The 18,394-nt window shown below is 43.9% G+C and overlaps 1 protein-coding gene across 5 annotated transcripts in view; it reads left to right on the plus strand.

Annotated features, from left to right (window-relative positions):
* Positions 1 to 18,394, plus strand: part of Atp10a (ATPase phospholipid transporting 10A (putative)) — a 199,275-nt gene that overhangs the window by 131,157 nt on the left and 49,724 nt on the right. For 4 of the 5 annotated variants that reach the window (XR_012444060.1, XM_074062037.1, XM_020171279.2 and 1 more), the window contains exons 4-9: positions 6,764 to 6,870; positions 7,784 to 7,915; positions 8,856 to 8,986; positions 10,665 to 10,917; positions 15,079 to 15,293; positions 16,827 to 17,021. Coding sequence is in view for 4 of the 5 variants with exons in the window: in XM_074062037.1 (XP_073918138.1) it covers positions 6,764 to 6,870; positions 7,784 to 7,915; positions 8,856 to 8,986; positions 10,665 to 10,917; positions 15,079 to 15,293; positions 16,827 to 17,021 (1,033 nt within the window). In the remaining variant the exon portion in view is untranslated. The remainder of the gene's footprint in view (positions 1 to 6,763; positions 6,871 to 7,783; positions 7,916 to 8,855; positions 8,987 to 10,664; positions 10,918 to 15,078; positions 15,294 to 16,826; positions 17,022 to 18,394) is intronic. The other variant, XM_074062038.1, reaches the window with a different exon arrangement.

Below are 18,394 nucleotides of genomic sequence, written 5' to 3' on the forward strand. Positions count from 1 at the left end.
GGGGCAGGGGGGCAAGAAAAGTTTTAGTAAACTCAAGTAGCCCAGTCACAGACACATATAGGGTACCAGCTGTGTTAGAATCACCCAAAACAACCATGAGGTCATCTAGAAAATTTTTCATAAACTGTTAGAAAATAAGAGGCATGGAAGAGGCAGACAGATGGCTCAAACACCAGTACAGGGTTTACTATTTAGGCAGGAGCCCTGTGGAGGGGGACCTCAGCAAGAGAGCTAAAGCCTATTGTCATATACAGGCTTGGGCTAGATATAGGGGGCTAGTGGAAAAGTACCAGGAAGGTCGCTAAGGGATACTGTTGCTGGGCAACCAAGAAAGATAAGTTGTAGTTAGGTCACTACCTGCCCAACTGTCCTAGGCATCCATCCAGGAAGATGAAGATTAACAATTATCTCTTTGTCAGTCTTTGGGGTCAGTTACCTTAGTAATTAAAATCCTGACAAAAATAACCAGAGAACACAGGTAAATATTTATGGGGACTAAGCGTGGAGTTAGGAAACCTAATGGCCAAGAATCATGGCTCAGATGTTGATAAGCGATCACATCCCAGATTGCTGACATTAACATATGGCTCATGACATACAGCAGGAGCCCACCAACCTGTAGTCAGTGGAGTTCCCCTAAAATAATAAGCCCAATCTGGATATCTGAGGGTAAAAATTCCCTCTGCCTGCCATGTGGAAGGAGTAGGACTAATATCTCCACTCTTGCGACTCCAATAAAAACTGGATGGTCTTGACCTCCAATGTAGTGCTCCTTTTTGAGTTTTTATTTCTTTATCCTATTTTTTTTATCCTTTGTTTTTTGGTTTTTTTTTTAACTTTGCTTTACATAAGTAAATCTGTCTCAACCCTCATATCAGTGCAGGAGTGCTCCCTGTGCTCAGCTGCCTCTTGTCTCTCTGTGTTTTAATGAACTCTTGTTGTTTTGATAAATTTGTGGATTAACCTGCAGCACCAAAAATTTCTGGCAGTTATCTTGACAAAACAAAAACCATTTTTATGACAGTTTTTGTAAATGTTATTAAGAACAATATTTTTAAGATAGTCTCAATATGAGCTTAGAAAATTAAGTTTTATTTATTTATTTAATTTATTTATTTATTATTCATATGTGCATACAAGTCTTGGGTCATTTCTCCCCCCTGCCCCCACCCCCTCCCTTACCACCCACTCCGCCCCCTCCCTCTCCCCCCCACCCCCTCAATACCCAGCAGAAACTATTTTGCCCTTATCTCTAATTTTGTTGAAGAGAGAATATAAGCAATAATAGGAAGGAACAAGGGTTTTTGCTGGTTGAGATAAAGATAGCTATACAGGGCATTGACTCACATTGATTTCCTGTGCATGTGAATTAACTCTAGGTTAATTCTTTTTGATCTCACCTTTTCTGTAGTTCCTGGTCCCCTTTTCCTATTGGCCTTGGTTGCTTTTAAGGTATCTGCTTTTAGTTTCTCTGCGTTAAGGGCAACAAATGCTAACTAATTTTTTAGGTGTCTTACCTATCCTCACCCCTCCCTTGTGTGCTAAAGCTTTTATCATGTGCTCAAAGTCCAATCTCCTTGTTGTGTTTGCCCTTGATCTAATGTCCACATATGAGGGAGAACATACGATTTTTGGTCTTTTGGGCCAGGCTAACCTCACTCAGAATGATGTTCTCCAATTCCATCCATTTACCAGCGAATGATAACATTTCGAGAATTAAGTTTTAGTTTAACATCAGTACATTAAATTTTGACCTTACAAAACCTTTAATGTAACTGGATTTTAGTCAACTCAATCATTTACATAAGCATTTATAAGCTCCATCTTTTTATTACAATTTACTTTGTACCTTTATGACAACTTATTTTGTATCCTTGGGGGAGCTTTATCTTTTTTTTTAAATTTAAAAGTATTTTTCAACTTTTATTTTTAAAAAAATACCCTTAATACTATATATATATATACACTCGTTGAAAATAATTCATAAAACTTTTTAATTTAGAACCTTATATTTGTATGGAAAAAAAAAGAAAAAAGCAACCTTAAAATTATTTTTTGTATAAAAACAATTTATAGAAAGCCCATTTGTTAATAGACCCATGTGTTACAAGAGAGAATTAAATCCCAGATTTTATTTATGACAGAATGAAACAGGCTAAGGTAATTTTTAACTACCCAAATTTTAAGATTCCTGTTGCAGGCTGTGCCCTGGCTTTTTTTTTTCTTATTTCTCCTCTGGTCTAAGCCAGAGTGTTAACCCCTGAATGCCTGCATCCTAGCAAGACCTGATTGAAATAAGTTTGAAAACCTGTTTTCTTAAAACAGTAGAACAGATTAATAAGTTTTTACACTTACTTTATAATAAGAACCATCCTCAAGATGTTTACATATTCATATGTAAAAAGCTTAAGCAGTTTATAATAGAGATCATTAAAATAAACACCCTGGGGTTTTTGTTACCTTGAATATCACATTAACCTTATAACAGAAGTTTAAGAACCATTTTGAAGATGCTTACATATACATACATACGTAAAAGTTTTAAGTATTCCAGGAAAAAATGTCAACTTAAGTGCACATAAAATGAGCTGGAATTCCAGGAGTAAATTAAATTTCGCCCAGTGCTTTTGTTATCCATCCCTTAACCTCAGTTGTGACCATTTCCTGGAAAAAGCTCAAACCCCCGTTAACTCTCAGAGGTGTCTTACGCATTTTGCATAGCACAGTACTTCTGTCTTGCTCGTTGAACCTGAGAGACAGGGCTTCACCCCAAAAGGCAGTTACTAGTAGTCTTAGGGAGGTGATCAGTCTCCTCTTCTGTCTCCTGAGGCAGGCCTGAATTCGAACCTGGATTCTTACCAGTCTGACAAGCAGTGCTTCCCGGTTGGTTTTTGTGGCTCATCCGAGGCCTTTCACCCCGACTTGCTGGGAGGATGAGACTCCCTCCAATTCAAGCTGTCTGTTGGCACCTGGTGGGATCTTCTCCCGGTGATCCAGGGAATGCACCCCAGCGATAAGGGAGATGACAAATTACTATCTCCGCAATTCTGGCAACTAGCTCCCAAGAATTGTTGCAAGAATCTCAAGCTGAGATACGGGACACTGAGGCAGTTTAGCAGGATGCAACATTTTATTGTGCTGGCAGACTCAGGGGTCTCACTTTATATACCCTTGCCCCTTGCAGGCAGGTTACAGAAGCAAAAAGAAAGCTCAACCCACATGGGTGCATGTGACTTCATTGGCTATTTCATTTCCCCAGTGCTATGTGACCTTCTTCATGTTTCAGTTCTTTAAGTTTTATCTCTCTGCTTTGCCATCCCTTTGCCCTGAGTCATTATCAGAACACAGCCAGTGTGTTTCTCTTCTGGTCCCCCTCCCTGCTACAGTTGCTGGTTTTGGGTGTGTTGACACTCCAGTAGAGAAATGTGGAAAGCCTGAATCAGGACAATGCTTCATACGTGGTGAGAAGGAGGCTGTAGATTAAAGAAACAGCCAGAGAGGAGGGTGATGTTGAGGACTGATGGTTGAGTGGTTGTAAAAATGAGGCAGGAGGAACAAAACACTGAGGTTGGTAGCCCAGGTGAACAGGCTGACATGGAGCCACCACCCAGGGTAGAGCAGAAAGGAGGGCTCCAAGCTGTGAGTGTTACAGGTAATGTTCCCTGGGAAAGAATTTGACTTGAAGACTCTGCTCAAGGTGCCTAGACTTTATGCTGTGGCCTTTGGCCTTCCAGAGAGATAGCTGAACATTGTAGTCTTGCTCTCCTGTATTTGAACAGGTGGGTTTCCACCCCTATGCAGGCCCTTGTCAGCATTTTGGTGGTTGCTAGTGGTCACCTTTCTTCACACAGTGGGACTCAGATGAATGATACCTGTCCCCACCAACAAGTGTGGTCACTGAGCTTCAACATGTTTTGAGAGAGAAAAGCTGTGTAGGACAGTTATTAGCTGAACTGTTTCCCAGGGATCCTACATGTGGCACTTCTCAGTGAATGCTACATGTTACCACCAGACAGTTGATAAAATTTTGCTTCTGGACAGTTTTCACTTAGAAGAGATTGGTCTGATGAGTCAAGAGACCTGGAGGCTTGAACCAGGTGAGCTCTTCCAAGTAGCTTAGATTAAATGTTAAAGGGTGTGTTCAATAATAGAACAGTACAGACTGACTGAGTAGCTTCGACAACAGAAGTATATTTCTTACAATCTGAGGCCTGGAAGTCTTCGATCGAGGAGTCAACAGGGTTAATTTCTTGTGAGGCCTCTCTGATGGCCTTATGGATGGTCGCCTTCTCTCTGTGTCGTCACATGGCCGTACCTCTATGTGTCTGTATCCTAATCTTACGAAGTCATCAGACAGATTGGACTGGGGACTAGCCTAACAGCTTTGCTTTAATCTAATTACTTTTTTTAAGGTCCCACTCTCCAAACAGTCAGATTCTGAGGTCCTGGGGATTAGGACTTCAGCCTATGAATTCTAGGAGACATAATCCAGCTCATTCCAGAAGAGGAGGGTCCAGGGGCAGTGTGACAGGCCCACTGTGCTCTGTGTATCTTCATGGAATTGAACTCATGCTCACATAGCCTTGGGTCTTCTGCAGAGTTGGCTGGGACTGTCTCGCTCAGAAGTCCAAGGCCCCCTGGCTGCTGAGTGGCAGGACTCCACTGGGTGGTGCTCTTCTCCATTCTCCCTCCCATTTCTGATATACGGGGGCTGTGGCCCCATCCCCTGTATCTGCTGCCTGTCCCTGTGGCTCTGGTCCATATATAGACCAATTGTTTGGCGATGGGTTCTCACCTGGCATATTTGAATAGAAAGCACAGTACATGATTGGGGGGTGTGGGTCAATGGTAGAGTGCTTGCCTAGCATATATGAGGCCCTAGGTTTGATTTCCCAGCACAGAAATACAGAGGGAGGGAGAGAGAGAGGGAGAGAGAGGAGAGAGAGAGAGAGAGAATAGTAGTCATCCCTCAAGACTCAGGGGAATTGGTTCCAGGACTCCTCTCTGATACCAGAACCCACAGATACTCAAGTTCTTTATATAAAGTGGTATAGCATTTTCAGAGAACCTACATACAGCCTCCACATCTTCCTGTATACGTTAAATCACCTCTAGATGACTTACAGTGCCTAATACAGGTATTGTATGCAAATGCTACGTAAATAGGTGTTATAGGCTATTGTTTAGAGAATGACAAGAAAACTGTATAGGTTCAGTACAGGTGAATTTTTTTCTCCCAAATATCTCCCATCTCTATTTGGTCGAATCTGCAGGTGCAGAACCCATGGCTACAAAGGCTGATTGTGGTTGCTGAAAAGTGTGTCATGTCAAAGATGGCTTCATCTGAAATGTTCTTGCTTCTATTGAGTTCATCTTTTGTTCCTATTAAGCATGACTGGGACTTTTCGATGATTTGTTCTTTATTGCTTTCCCAGGGAAGTTGTTTCTATGTGTAGCTGCTTCTATAGAGACATACCCATGAGAAATGTGACCGTAGTGTTCTCTCACTTGGAAGAAGCGGAGCAGGGCTTTGTCTGTGACTATGACAACATCTTATAGGCTGGGCTCTTGATGTTTCCATTGGCAGTTAGGTTTTCAGTCTTGAACCTGTTTTTAGAGTAAAGGCTTCCTGTGTCTTGGAATTGCCAGAGTGGGCCATCAGCACAGTGCTGCTCGCACACCTCCCTGCGTGTTACTTTGTGTTTGCTTGCAGAAGAACCAATGCTATGGTGGTGAATGATAGCCTTGTAGATAATGCATCATCCCAGCATGCATTTAGCCTTGATATTGTCATTAGCATCTCTTCTTCAGAAAATATGTTGACTTCCATGGTCAGTGTGCATCATCCTAGGAGTTCCAAGTGTTCTCCAGTGAGCTGCGAAGAACAACAGAGGAGGCATTTGAATTGTGGGTTTGTGTGTGGGCACAAGAAGGGCTGTCCGTTGAGGGTATAAAAAGGTACCTTTATGGAAGGTGCCCCCAAGATAGCTCTGCTTAGGGTGGAAGGTTCGGTCAGGCTCCCACTGTAGTTTTGGTAGCTTCCAAGGCCTCCCACTGTGACCTGTACATGGGTTTCTGGGACCATGTCTATCTCAATGGCACAGAAACATCCTGGTCAGCATGGGTCATTGGTGGGTCAAAAGACTGAGTCTGAAAACCAGTGTTTAATCAACTTGGATTATCTTTCTGAAGCTATATAGCAAGGAAACGAAATTTATGACCTTGCCACATGGGATTTATCCCATTTCAAATTTAATATATTAATATTTCTAATAAATTTATGACTTTTTATAAGAAAAAAGTTGTGAAGAAATGTTGACAAAACTAATGTCATTTACTTTTCTAGAGGCATATTTGTATTTTTATGACAATATGAGGTGCTGGTTGGGAGGCTTCCCACTGGGAGCAGGGGCCACCTAGCAAGCCATCCTTGTCTGGCTTCCCAGCTCTGCCCTGCCATTCTGGGATTGGTTCTCTCTAGCTGTGGACAGTCCCTGGAGTGAAAACAAGCCTGTGAGCAAAGTAAATAGACAAGCATCAAGGCTGCCTTAGATGCCCAATTCCTAGTGAACAATAGCTTCCTCTAAGTTCTTGAGACCACAGGACAAACCCAAGCCATCTCTGCTTGGGGTTTCTTATTCCCCTTCCCTGCCCAGGCTCCAGGCTCCTCAGAACTTCCACTGTATCCCTTTCCACGGCAGTGCTGATTGAGACTCAAGGCAGTGTATGCAGTCATGTGATGTGTGCCACTGTTTCTCAACAGCATACACAACAATGGAAAAAAGTCCGGACTGCACAAGGAAAACCTGTTGCTGCGAGGTTGCACCATCCGGAACACGGAAGCAGTGGTTGGCATTGTTGTCTACGCAGGTAAGCACAGGCACAGGCACCAGAGCACTTGTGGTGCTCTGTGCTTTCACTGATTTTTATTTGATTTTTTTTGTTTTTGGTGGTACTGGGGTTTGAACTCAGGGCCTCTTGCTTGTTAGGCAGGTGCTCTACCACTTGAGCCACTCTGGCAGCCTTTTCTCGTATTGGATAGTTTGCAAATAGTTGCAAACTATTTGCTTGGGCTGGCTTTGAATCCTGCTGATCTCTGCCTCCTGAGAAGCTAGGGTTACAGGCGTGAGCCCAGTGCCCAGCTCTGATTTTTTTTTTTTCGGTGGAACTGAGTTTTGAACGCAGGTCTTCTTTGCTTGCCAAGCAAGCCCTCTACCACTTGAGCCACACCTCCAGCTCCCTTTTTGGGGTGGCAGAGTAGGGGTGTGCTTTTAGTTATTGTTCATATTTTTGCCTAGAGCTGGCCTGCACCGTGATCCTTTTACATAGCTGGGATTACAGGTATGTACCACCACATGTGGCTTGTTGACTGAGATGAATTCTTGCTAACTCTGCCAGGCTGGCCTCAAAATGCATTCCTCCCAATTTCCACCTCCAAGTAGCTGGGATTACAGCTGTGAACTGCCATGCCTGACTCTCTAATTTTATCTAATTATAAGACTGGCATAAACCCATTGTAGAAAACTGGAAAATGGGGAGAACAGAAAAGAGCAAAAGCAAGAATTCTTCTAACTTGAACCGAAAATGTTCTCTTAGGGCATGTTAGTGCATTTCTTCTTTTTATTCCCCACAGTTGATACATAAGTAAGATTCATTTTATACTCTGCTATTTCGACCCAACTTCGTCAGATGGTAGCGTAATCATTCACTCTCTGGGATCCCCATCATTGGGCCTGTATCTGTTGGGCGTTGATTCACCATGTCTCGTTGTCTTCCCTTCCAGGACACGAGACCAAGGCTCTGCTGAACAACAGCGGGCCCCGCTACAAGCGCAGCCAGCTAGAGAGGCAGATGAACTGCGACGTACTCTGGTGTGTCCTTCTCCTCGTCTGTATGTCTCTGTTTTCAGCGGTGGGTAAGTCTCCTAGATGGACCACCAGTGGGTGGGCACAGCTGACAGCCTCCAGGAGAGCTTGGTGGGCTGCTCTGTCTCAGCCAGACCCAGCACTTTTCAGTTAAAATACATACTTTTTATTGACACAGACTCTGGGTTGTTTTTACCAGCACTGGCCATGTTGAGATGCCTAATGAATGGCCTTGATGTAGTAATGTTATTTTCTGAATTGACCCCTTACCTGGATGGAGGAATGGATTCATCACAGCAATAGGAAGGAAGCTAGTAACAGACTAAAGCTAATAGCAAGAGAAGCACAAATATTACCAATGAGAACTTCATTGAAAGAGAAAAACATTATTTGGGTCCTAAGAAGAGGCTAGCAGGTTACATGAGCCTTGCGGGGAAGTACGTTGAGGCACCAGAACATGACCTTCTCCTCGACCCTGCTCAGCTGCCAACATGAGCCAGGAAGGTATGATGTGGTTGCAGAGCCCAGTGTAGAAGACATGGGCACACAGAACATAAATTAGGGTTCTGCTGTCAGGTAGGTATGGGACTCACAGGTGAAACAGCGTACTTTACCATGGGCTTTTTAGAACATGAGAACATTCCAGATCTCCCACTTTGTCACTAAGCATCTGGTCTTCTGTGAGGCACACATTGGGAACACCTTTTCAAGAACACATGCAGTTCCTGCAGTGTGACCCATGGTACCATTCAGCACCAACAATGGGAAACTCTTGACGTGAAGAGAACACCAGGTTCATGTTCCTTCCAGAAAAGTCAGATCATGGGTGCCAAGAATACCGAGCGTGTTTGCTCTCTTACAGGCAGGGGAGGCTAACAAACCAAATGTGCTGTGTCGGGCAATAACATTAAAGTGTTACCTCAGTATTCACTGGTAGTGCTCTCACTTTTCTACTGGATGAATGACGCTTCTCTTTGAACATTGCTACAGGACATGGATTGTGGGTACAGCGGTATCAAGCGAAGAAGGCATCATTCCACGTCCCCGAGTCCGATGGCAGTTCTTTATCCCCAGTCACAGCTGCAGTGTACTCATTTTTGACAATGATAATAGTTCTGCAGGTAACAACACTAAGTATTGTGTGATGATTCTTTTAGCTTTCTCGAGAGAACTTAAACATCATCAGACTCGCTAAGAACTTCTATAAACTCTGCATCTGGGAGGACCACAGATACGTCTGTCTGACGCGTTACTTTTTATGTTTCTGCCTGATTATCTGTAGGTTTTTCCTTTGGGTGATTTTCATGTCAAAATTCTCCTTTGCTTTCCTTAAGATTTCTAATGGTTTGGCTTGTTTTTGTTATCTTTTTGTTGTTTTTCCTTTTAAATACTTTTTGGTGTGCCTGTGATCAAACCAAGAGCTTCCTGCATGCTAAGCAAGTGCTAAACACTGACCTACCCCACCAACCTCAGTTACTTAAAAACTTAGTTTTATCTTGAAATAATTTTAGGATTTATAGAAAAATTACTGCTAATACAGAGAGTTCACACACTCATCCTTCACTCAGTTTCCCCTAATGTAAAACATCTTACATTGCCAGTGTTCTTAGTTTTGTAAAAGTAAGAAACTAACTTGGGTACTTTGCTGTGAACTAAACTCCAAACCACTTCATTGGGAGCTCATCCATCTTTCCGGTGATGCACATTTTCTGTTTCAGGAATCAATTCAGGATTATATTGCACTTATAAGCATAGTTTAATATAAGCATTGTTGTTACTGCCACCACCATCACTTCTACCAGTATCATTCACAACTCCCACTCACTAAGAGCCCATGCCCACAAAGGACTTTTAGAGAATGAGGATGGTCCTAGAACTCTGAAGGTGAGAAGGCACCATGAATGTTATTACCACTAAACTTTTTGAGAACACAAAGATTGACCAGAGGACACGCACAACCTTGTCTGAGAGAGGAGCATATGTAGCACAGTTTCTACAACCTGAAACAGCCTTATTTAACATTCTAAATGAGGCTTTTTGTATAAATGCAAATTTTGCTCTAGCCCTAAGTTAGGGAATCATTTTTATTACATGATTAACTTGCCAGGAGAGCTCATTTAGTCTGAGCCTGATATTCTGAGCCCATACTCATTCAATTCTGTGACTCTACAAAGTAAGCAAACATTAATTTCAAGGAAGTTGGTCTTACATTATCAAGATATAACTGTGAATATTTTTCTCCAAGCTTTCATCCCTTTGCCCTGTATTGCACAAGATCATAGAAATTGTCCTTCAACAGAAAACCAATCTCTGAAAAAAGACTTCTTTTCCATTTTGGTTGGTCTCTGAACTGTTGGGTTGTGTCCACAGGTGACAGACAGCTCTTGTCACTTGGGGCTGGAGTGCTGCTGTGGTTTGAGGGGACTTTACTTATAAGGATTCTGACTGTGCCATGTTTGTTTTTTTCTCTCTCTCGTTTCTCTCTTTCCTTTCCTAGCCTCTCTCAAGCACAACTTAGTAATACGAAAATGCTTGCTTCCCTCCAAGCCATGATTATACTTCCAGATGCCATAGTGGATTTCCATTCTGCAGTTGCACCATAGGCTGTTCTATTTTAAACTCTTTGCCAATACTCTAATCCTTTTCCAATAGTGACTAAACCAACCTATTTAAGCTCTTAAAGGTACAGTATAGTTCCTGTTCCTTGTGGTTGTAGTCATTTGTCATTTAAGTAGATTGCACTGATCCTGCAGCTCCCCAGTCCTCAGTCATTCATCCTGTGTGCCTTGTGTCTCCTAGGTTTTGATCCCAATTTCCTTGTATGTTTCCATTGAGATTGTTAAAGTGTGCCAAGTGTACTTCATTAACCAGGATATAGACTTGTATGATGAAGAAACAGATTCACAGCTGCAATGTCGAGCTCTGAACATCACAGAAGACTTAGGGCAGATACAATACATCTTCTCCGATAAAACCGGCACTTTAACTGAGAATAAGATGGTTTTCCGAAAATGCATTGTGTCTGGCATAGAATATTCTCATGATGCAAATGGTGAGTTTGGGGGTAGGGAGGCTTCCAGTCTGGGCTGAACCAGAAAGCTGCTCTAATGAATGCTGTATGTGGATGGACACACACACACACACACACACACCCCACAAGCTTCAGAGATTGCTGATTTTCAAGAGAGGATAAAAGACGTGGCTGTCAGAGCACCTTGGGTGCCTGAAGCCTGGTGCTATTTATAGAATGGGCTGGCATCGCCTGCTCACTGCAGTATCTGCAATAATGGTCATGTGTTTCAGCTCGTTTTCTGCCAGGCAAATGCAGCAGCCAGGCAGAGCACCCTTGATGTGCTCCCTTCTGCAGCATGCAGTCTCTGCACTCTGCCACACTGAGGGATGTCCTGCTGTCACTCATCCGTCTTCCTGTTATCAGCTGAAAGTACTCAGGAGAGCACTGGGTAATTCGTGCTGCATTCTTTCTCTTGGAACACAACGTCTGTGGGAGTTGCAGAGAAACTAACCGCCTCACTTCTGATTATTTAGACCACCCTTCCTCCCATCTCTCCTTTCCTTATCCTCTGCTGCCTCCTTCCTCACTGAAGGGAGGACTCCTGGACCCACCAGCTTCTTAAGCCAAGGATGACTGGAGCCACCCACTCCCCACACCCACCAAGAGAGGGCACTATGGTGAGGTTTTGGGGGTTATAGCGTACCCAAACAGAGCTCCCTTTCTGTAACAGCAGCAAAGAACATCAAAGAAAGCATGCCCCAAAATAAGATGGAGTACAGAGTGAGGTAGAGGAAGGGGAACAGCTACATCCCCGGCCCCCAAGAATTATCTTGCTATACACAGTCTTCCTCCGTGTACAGATAGAACAGCCATGTTAAACAGAAGGCAATGCAACTTACGCACTTTATTTAATGTTTTGTTTGCCACCCAAAATAAACTGCCAGTGATGGTTTAGCATGCATCCATCTATCTGCCCTCTTTCTTCTGGCTTCCATACCCTCTCCCAGTCTCATCCCCTACCCTCTCACCTCCTCTTCCCCGCCCTAACTGCTAACCCTTGTGCAGAATGGTTCATTCCCAAGCAGCGTGTTCTGCAAGAACTTTCTAGAGATGCAGGTAGACAAGAAGAATAGGTTGACTATCTACTGAGCAGCAGAGTGACTCTAGTCAATAATAACGTATTCTATATTTCAAAATAGCTGAGAGTAAATTTCAGATGTCCCACTATAAAAAATGATAGGTAAATAAGGTGATAGATAGGTTAATTAGCTTGATTTAATCATGGTGCATTATAGACATATCAGAACATCACATTGTACCCCTTAAATGTAAAAAAATATGATGTCAATAAAAATATTAATAATTCATTTTTTAAAAATAGTAAATTTCGAACCTGATGCTCCATGGGGCAGAATCACAGAAAGATTTTTTTTAATTGTCATGTTAGGGGTACATTGTGGCATTTACAAAGTTCTTATGATGTATCAAATATACCATGCTTGAATTCTCCCCCTCTATCATTCTCCTTTTTCCTCCTCCCCTGGAATAGTTTCAACAGGTCTCATTTTTCTATTTACATACATGTGTACACAATATTTGCACCATATTCATCTCCTACACCCTTTCCCCACTACCTCCCCCCTCCCAGTGGTACCAGCCCCCTCATACCGGACCTGTTCTACTTTCCTGTTTTCCATTTTTGTAAAAAATAAAAATAAAAATGACATGTTTGTTTAAGATAGCTATACAGGGAGTTTCCTTGTGACATTTCCATGTATATATGTATTATAACCCGAATTGGTTCATCTCCTGTATTTTTATTCTTTCTACCTTAGTCCCCTTCTTATGTTAATTTCAACAGGTTTAAAAATTCTATATTCATTCTTGTATAAAGAGTACATCAACCATATTCACCTTCTTAACTTTCTTATTTTACCTTCCCTCTCTTGTATCTGACCTCTCCTTAGTGTGACCTGTTTTTCATAGTATTGCTGTAAATGTATTAGGTCTATATTCCACATAAGGAGAGAAAACATGTGACTTTTGGCCTTCTGAATCTGGCTAACTAAAGATGATGTTCTCCAATTCCATCCAGTTACTTACAAATAACAAAATTTCGTTCTTTTATATACAATATATAAATACCACATTTTCTTGATCCATTCATCAGTAGTGAGGCATGTTGGCTGTTTCTGTAGCTTAGCTATTGTGACTAATGCTGCAATAAACATGGGTGCTGATGGGAATGTAAATTAGTGCAACCACTATGGAAAACAGTATGGAGGCTCCTCAAAAACCTAAAAGTAGAACTGCCTGCCATATGATCCAGCAATTCTCCTCCTGGGGATATGCACGAAGGAATGTAAGTCACATTTCAGTAAAGGCACCTGCACACCCGTGTTTATCACAGAAAGATTTTGACAGTTGTCAAACACTTACCATAAAACCAAAGGGCTTGGTCACCTCCAGAAGATATAGGAGAGAATTCCTGGTGAGGAATGAAACAACCATGTGTGATGACGGCAGGCTTTATAGGCATGCCTGGATCAGCAGTTGACAGGCACCAAGGCAGAGAGGCTTCAGGCAGTTAATGTTCTCTGGCAAATGAGTTTGGTTAGATTGGCCTCTTAAGCACTGAGCCGAGCTCACATACCAGAATCAGCCATGGAGACCACAGGTGTGCCCCTCAGCGACCTCATGACCTACAGCCAGCTGACTGTGCATGCCCAGGGCTTGATATCACTGAGGCCACTGGGGTCAGAAACTGCCTCATCCACCAACATGCCAACAGTGGCCCTGAGGGACTGAACTGTAGCATCTCACGCCCTGCTGGGGGAGGTGGAGCAGAGGTTTGCTCTTCTGCAGGGTGAAGCCCTAACTTCCCATACACAAGGCTAGAACATGGACACAATCATGTGCCCAAGCTTTGTACTTCCTTGCCATCCAGCTGTCACCAAACTGAGGCTTATGTCACCCATGAGCATAAGGAATGTGGGAGGGATTTTACTCCTTGTAATCCTGGTATTAAGATGCATTCAAGCCTATTGACAGTGGCAGATGATGTTCCTCCTCCTCCTCATTTTTCCATTTCTAAAAGAAGAACTGATGGTTTATATAAAGACCTGGCCCACAAGGCTGACCAATGCCATGGGCACCCAGTGCAGGCTCCCTAGTGTTATCCCACACTCTGCTTGCATTTGACATTCTGATTTAAATGCTTGTTTTGAATTAGTAATCCTTATGAATAGTCTCATTGTTGCTAATACATGATGCAACAAGCTATTTTAGTGGGCAAACTTAGGAAGACTGATTCAGAGCCAATGGTTAGCAAGAAATGGCAGTGCAGGCACTTCTTCCAGGCCATTTACTAAGCACCCATATGACTAGGGAGACTGCTCAGCAGTGCCCCCTAAGGGTTCAAGATTAACAACGTGGTCAGGATCCTGGTGGCTGGAGCTTTGCTGGTTGGGCCCAAACCCTAGTTGTCTGCTACCAAGCTGTGTGATGTCAGAAGAAGTGTGAGCCTTGCTGTTCCATAACACGTCATGGGGACAGGAGTGAGTGCACCCTGCCCATGTGACCCTGAGTGAGGAGCCTGTGCTTGTGAGCACCCTCATCCCAGCCTGAAATTCCAGGCATTTCTGTTTAGAATGCAGATGCACAAGGCTTCATCTGCCTGGAAAGCCCCAGTGAAGCAGGTGGCCCCATGACCCCGCCCCCCATGAGTGACAGGCAAATCCCAAGGCCCTGTGGTGTGGACCAGGCAGTATATCTGCCCTGCCTTCATTCAGGCCACCTGCCATCCTGACCCCATGCACACCTTGACTCTACCTGAGCAGAAAAGTGACTGTAAACCCACATCTGCCCGTACCTGACTCGGTCAAGTAGGTAGAATGGCCACTGTGCCCTACTGGGCGAGACCCAGGTTTTGGCATCCCTTGAGTTCTCTGAGATGAGATTTGTCTTGTCATCTGAAATGGGTTCGACGATATAAGCCTCCTCATGGTGACTCAAAGTACATACAAACCGAATGTTCTATGTCCCTCTGTCAGTGAAAACTCACTAAACGTGGTCTCACTGTCAGACAGTGAGGAGTGCTCGGTGGGAGGGGGAGGCTTGTCAGAGTCTCAGGAATATAAAACACCGTGAGTCAGTTCAGCCTGTCTTCATGATATCTTACCCTGTGTTCCTCGCCCACAGCCCAGCGTCTGGCCAGGTATCAGGAGGTAGACTCGGAGGAGGAAGAGGTAGTGCCCAAGGGGGGCATGTCCCAGCGTGGCAGCGTCGGGAGCCACCAGAGTGTCCGGACCATGCACAGGACGCAGAGCCTGAAGTCCCACCGGCGCACAGGCAGTCGGGCAGAGGCCAGGAGGGCCAGCATGCTGTCCAAGCACACAGCCTTCAGCAGCCCCATGGTCAGTGCAGGCAGTGGATGTGGCTCTCTCAGAGCGCGACCCAGCCTGCTTTCCTGTTTTCTTGCTGTTGTCACTGTCTTCTATCACCGAAAGTGTCTATATTTGATTATCCAAATAAGCTTTTGTTAGGTAGTTTGGCTCTGCTTAGTTTGCAAAAGTTTTTCTAGTCAATGCCTTCTTTCCACTATTGTGGAAAACTCTTCTGAAACACTCACACAGCCTCTTTGCCATGATGCCCATAACCACCCAGAAAGGATGATAGAGAGGAAGCCTGGCCTGCCAAATAAAATGAATAAAACGAGACTGGAGGCTGAAATCGGGAGGATTGTGGTGCCAAGCCAGCCAGGGCAAAAGAAGGTGACAACTGACAAAAGCAAAGCCAGTCCCTTCTGTTCTACAAACACACACACACAGTTTAATTAGATGAGCCCAATCCCTAAAACCTCTTCCTTGCCTTGTCTGCTGCATGTTTTATGTAAATGTGTATTATACGTATATATTATAAGCATATATATATATATATATATATATACACATATGTATATAAAATACAGAAGCTACCATTTAAATATAGTGATCTAGCCAGGTACTAGTGGCTCACACCTATAGTCATCACTACTTGGGAGGCTGAGATTGGGAGGATTGTGGTTCCAGGCCAGCCCAGGCAAAAAGGTTCACAAGGCCCTATCTCAATGGAAAAAAAAGCTGGACCTGGTGGCACATGCTTGTCATCCCAGCTACAGTGGGAAGCATAAGATAGGAAGATCGAGGTCCAGGCCAACCTGGGCAAAAAGCAAAACACTATCTCCAAAATAACCAGAGCAAAGAGGGATGTAGGTGTGGCTCTCACAGTAGAACACCTGCCTAGCAAGCACAAAGCCCTGAGTTCAAACCCCAGTGTTGCCAAAATACACAAATTAACAAAGAAATCTCAAAATACGGTTTTACACAAGGCATATGGGAAGAGGGACTCAGGGAAGGAGGAGGAAGACTGCATTGGAGCAAATTTTCCTGACAACATTCTATAATGTGTGTGAAGAACATGCAAAGTATTCAAACTTTCTGACCTAGCAATTTAGTGATTCAAAGATTCCTATACACAGAAGTTTGTCAATATGTGAAGTCAGCAAAATGGTGAAAGAAATTTAAATAGCCAATTATAAAAACGTGCAGATAAATGATGGTATGTCCCCCTATTTTGAAGTTGTGTTTAAGAAATGGATTTTCACACAATTTTTAAAGCTAGGGAAAAGTTCAGACAGTATTATGTTTGGGGGAGAAATTAAAATTTCCAATTTGCATATGAAATATTTTGATTACATCAAATTTAAATATGAGGAAAAAGGCTGCAAATAAGAATATGTGCATATGTAAGTGACATTTTATACAATTAAATTTGTACATAAAATGACATGTGTATATGTGAGATGAAATTCTGTTTACACCTTATAATAAAATTAACGCTCCTTAAACAAATAAACACCGTGACATTTGCCTGGTCAGACTTACCATGTGCCTTTATTTTCTTCCCAGGAGAAAGACATTACACCAGACCCAAAGCTGCTGGAGAAGGTGGGTGAGTGTGACAGGTGTCTGGCCATCGCCAGGCACCAGGAGCACCCGATGGCCCACCTCTCGCCTGAGCTCTGTGATGTTTTTGACTTCTTCATCGCTCTCACCGTCTGCAACACAGTAGTCGTTACATCCCCGGATCAGCCACGGCAGAAGGCAAGTTCTGGAGTACCCCCCCAGCCCACAATGACCATGACCTTGTGCGAAGCCCTATGTTGCCAGTCTTTTACAAGGAAGCATGCTACTTGACCCCTCCCAGGTTTAGGTACTGCAGGGTGCTTCCTATGGGACAAAACAGTGCAGTCCTTCTGCACTGCCACTCCTATGCTGCAGTGGGCAGGTGCCAGGACTGAGAACAAATGGGAGAGGACAGATTGCCAGAGGTACCTTCTCAATCCAGGATGGGAAAGGCCAGAGCTGCCAGCCAGTTCCTGGCCTGGGGTGGCCAGATGAGTTCTGGATGCTCCATCTGCCTTGGTACTTCCTAAACTGCCTGGACCCAGGCAGAGGCAGAAGGAAGGCTACCCAAGATGACCTCCGCAGACACTTAGTGTCCTATATTTACACAGGAGGGAGGACAACATGGGTTGGGGGCACAGATTCTGGGGTGCTTAGACTGTAGTCCTGACCTACTCTAGATGTAGTACGCTAATCTCTGTGCTTCAGGTACCTCAACTGGGACATGGGGCAGTGGTGAGGACATATGGAAAGGGCTCAGAGTTGAGTTTGGCATACAGCACATGTATAAGATATCATGAAGACATTTAGGATTATGTTTCAAGGAGAAGCGGGTGAGAATCAGCCAGAGTTTTCTTAGGATGATGGAAATACAGCGATACCCAGGCTGGTTTGGGTTTAGTCTAACACAAAGGCTCTCTCTGAAGAGAAGAAAGGTTTCTGTGTGAAGGGACCCTATTGCAACTCACGTGCTCCTCAGAAAGTCCTGCAGGTGGACCACACTCGGGTGGGCTGCACATAAGCATGAGTGTGCATATGGAACCTGGCAGTTTGGAATGGATGAAAAAATGGAGATGTACAGGATCTGTGGGTGTGTGCCATAGATCTGGGTCAGCCCTGCTAGCAGACCCCACTGGTGGGTGATGTGGGGTAAGCAAGGTGGTCTGTACTGTCTGCTATAGCAGTATGTCTAAGACAGGTACCACCCTACTGTGCTCTTACTTTGGCCACACCAGTCTACTGAGGCCCTAGTGGACCTGGTAGATTCCAGTGAACAGGTCTGGGCAGGAACTGCCTCTTACTTCAGCTCATGGCTGCCTCAGCATCTCTCATCTGACCTTCATGATCTTCCACCACCCACATTAAGACCCTCTGGTTGTCTGTTTCGTAGATTAGGTCCTGCCTGACAGACACAAGCAATATCGCAATTACTGCATAAGCAAGAGAGAGAGGGAGAGAAAGAGAGCACCCAGTATCACTGGGGTGTGTTGTAAAGGTTACACATGCTGAGTTCCATGTAGGGAACAGAATACTTCATCTTCAGACTGCAAATGCACATGTCTCTGGGTGCA

This window comes from Castor canadensis, chromosome 19 (assembly GCF_047511655.1).
Source record: "Castor canadensis chromosome 19, mCasCan1.hap1v2, whole genome shotgun sequence".
Taxonomy (NCBI): domain Eukaryota; kingdom Metazoa; phylum Chordata; class Mammalia; order Rodentia; family Castoridae; genus Castor; species Castor canadensis.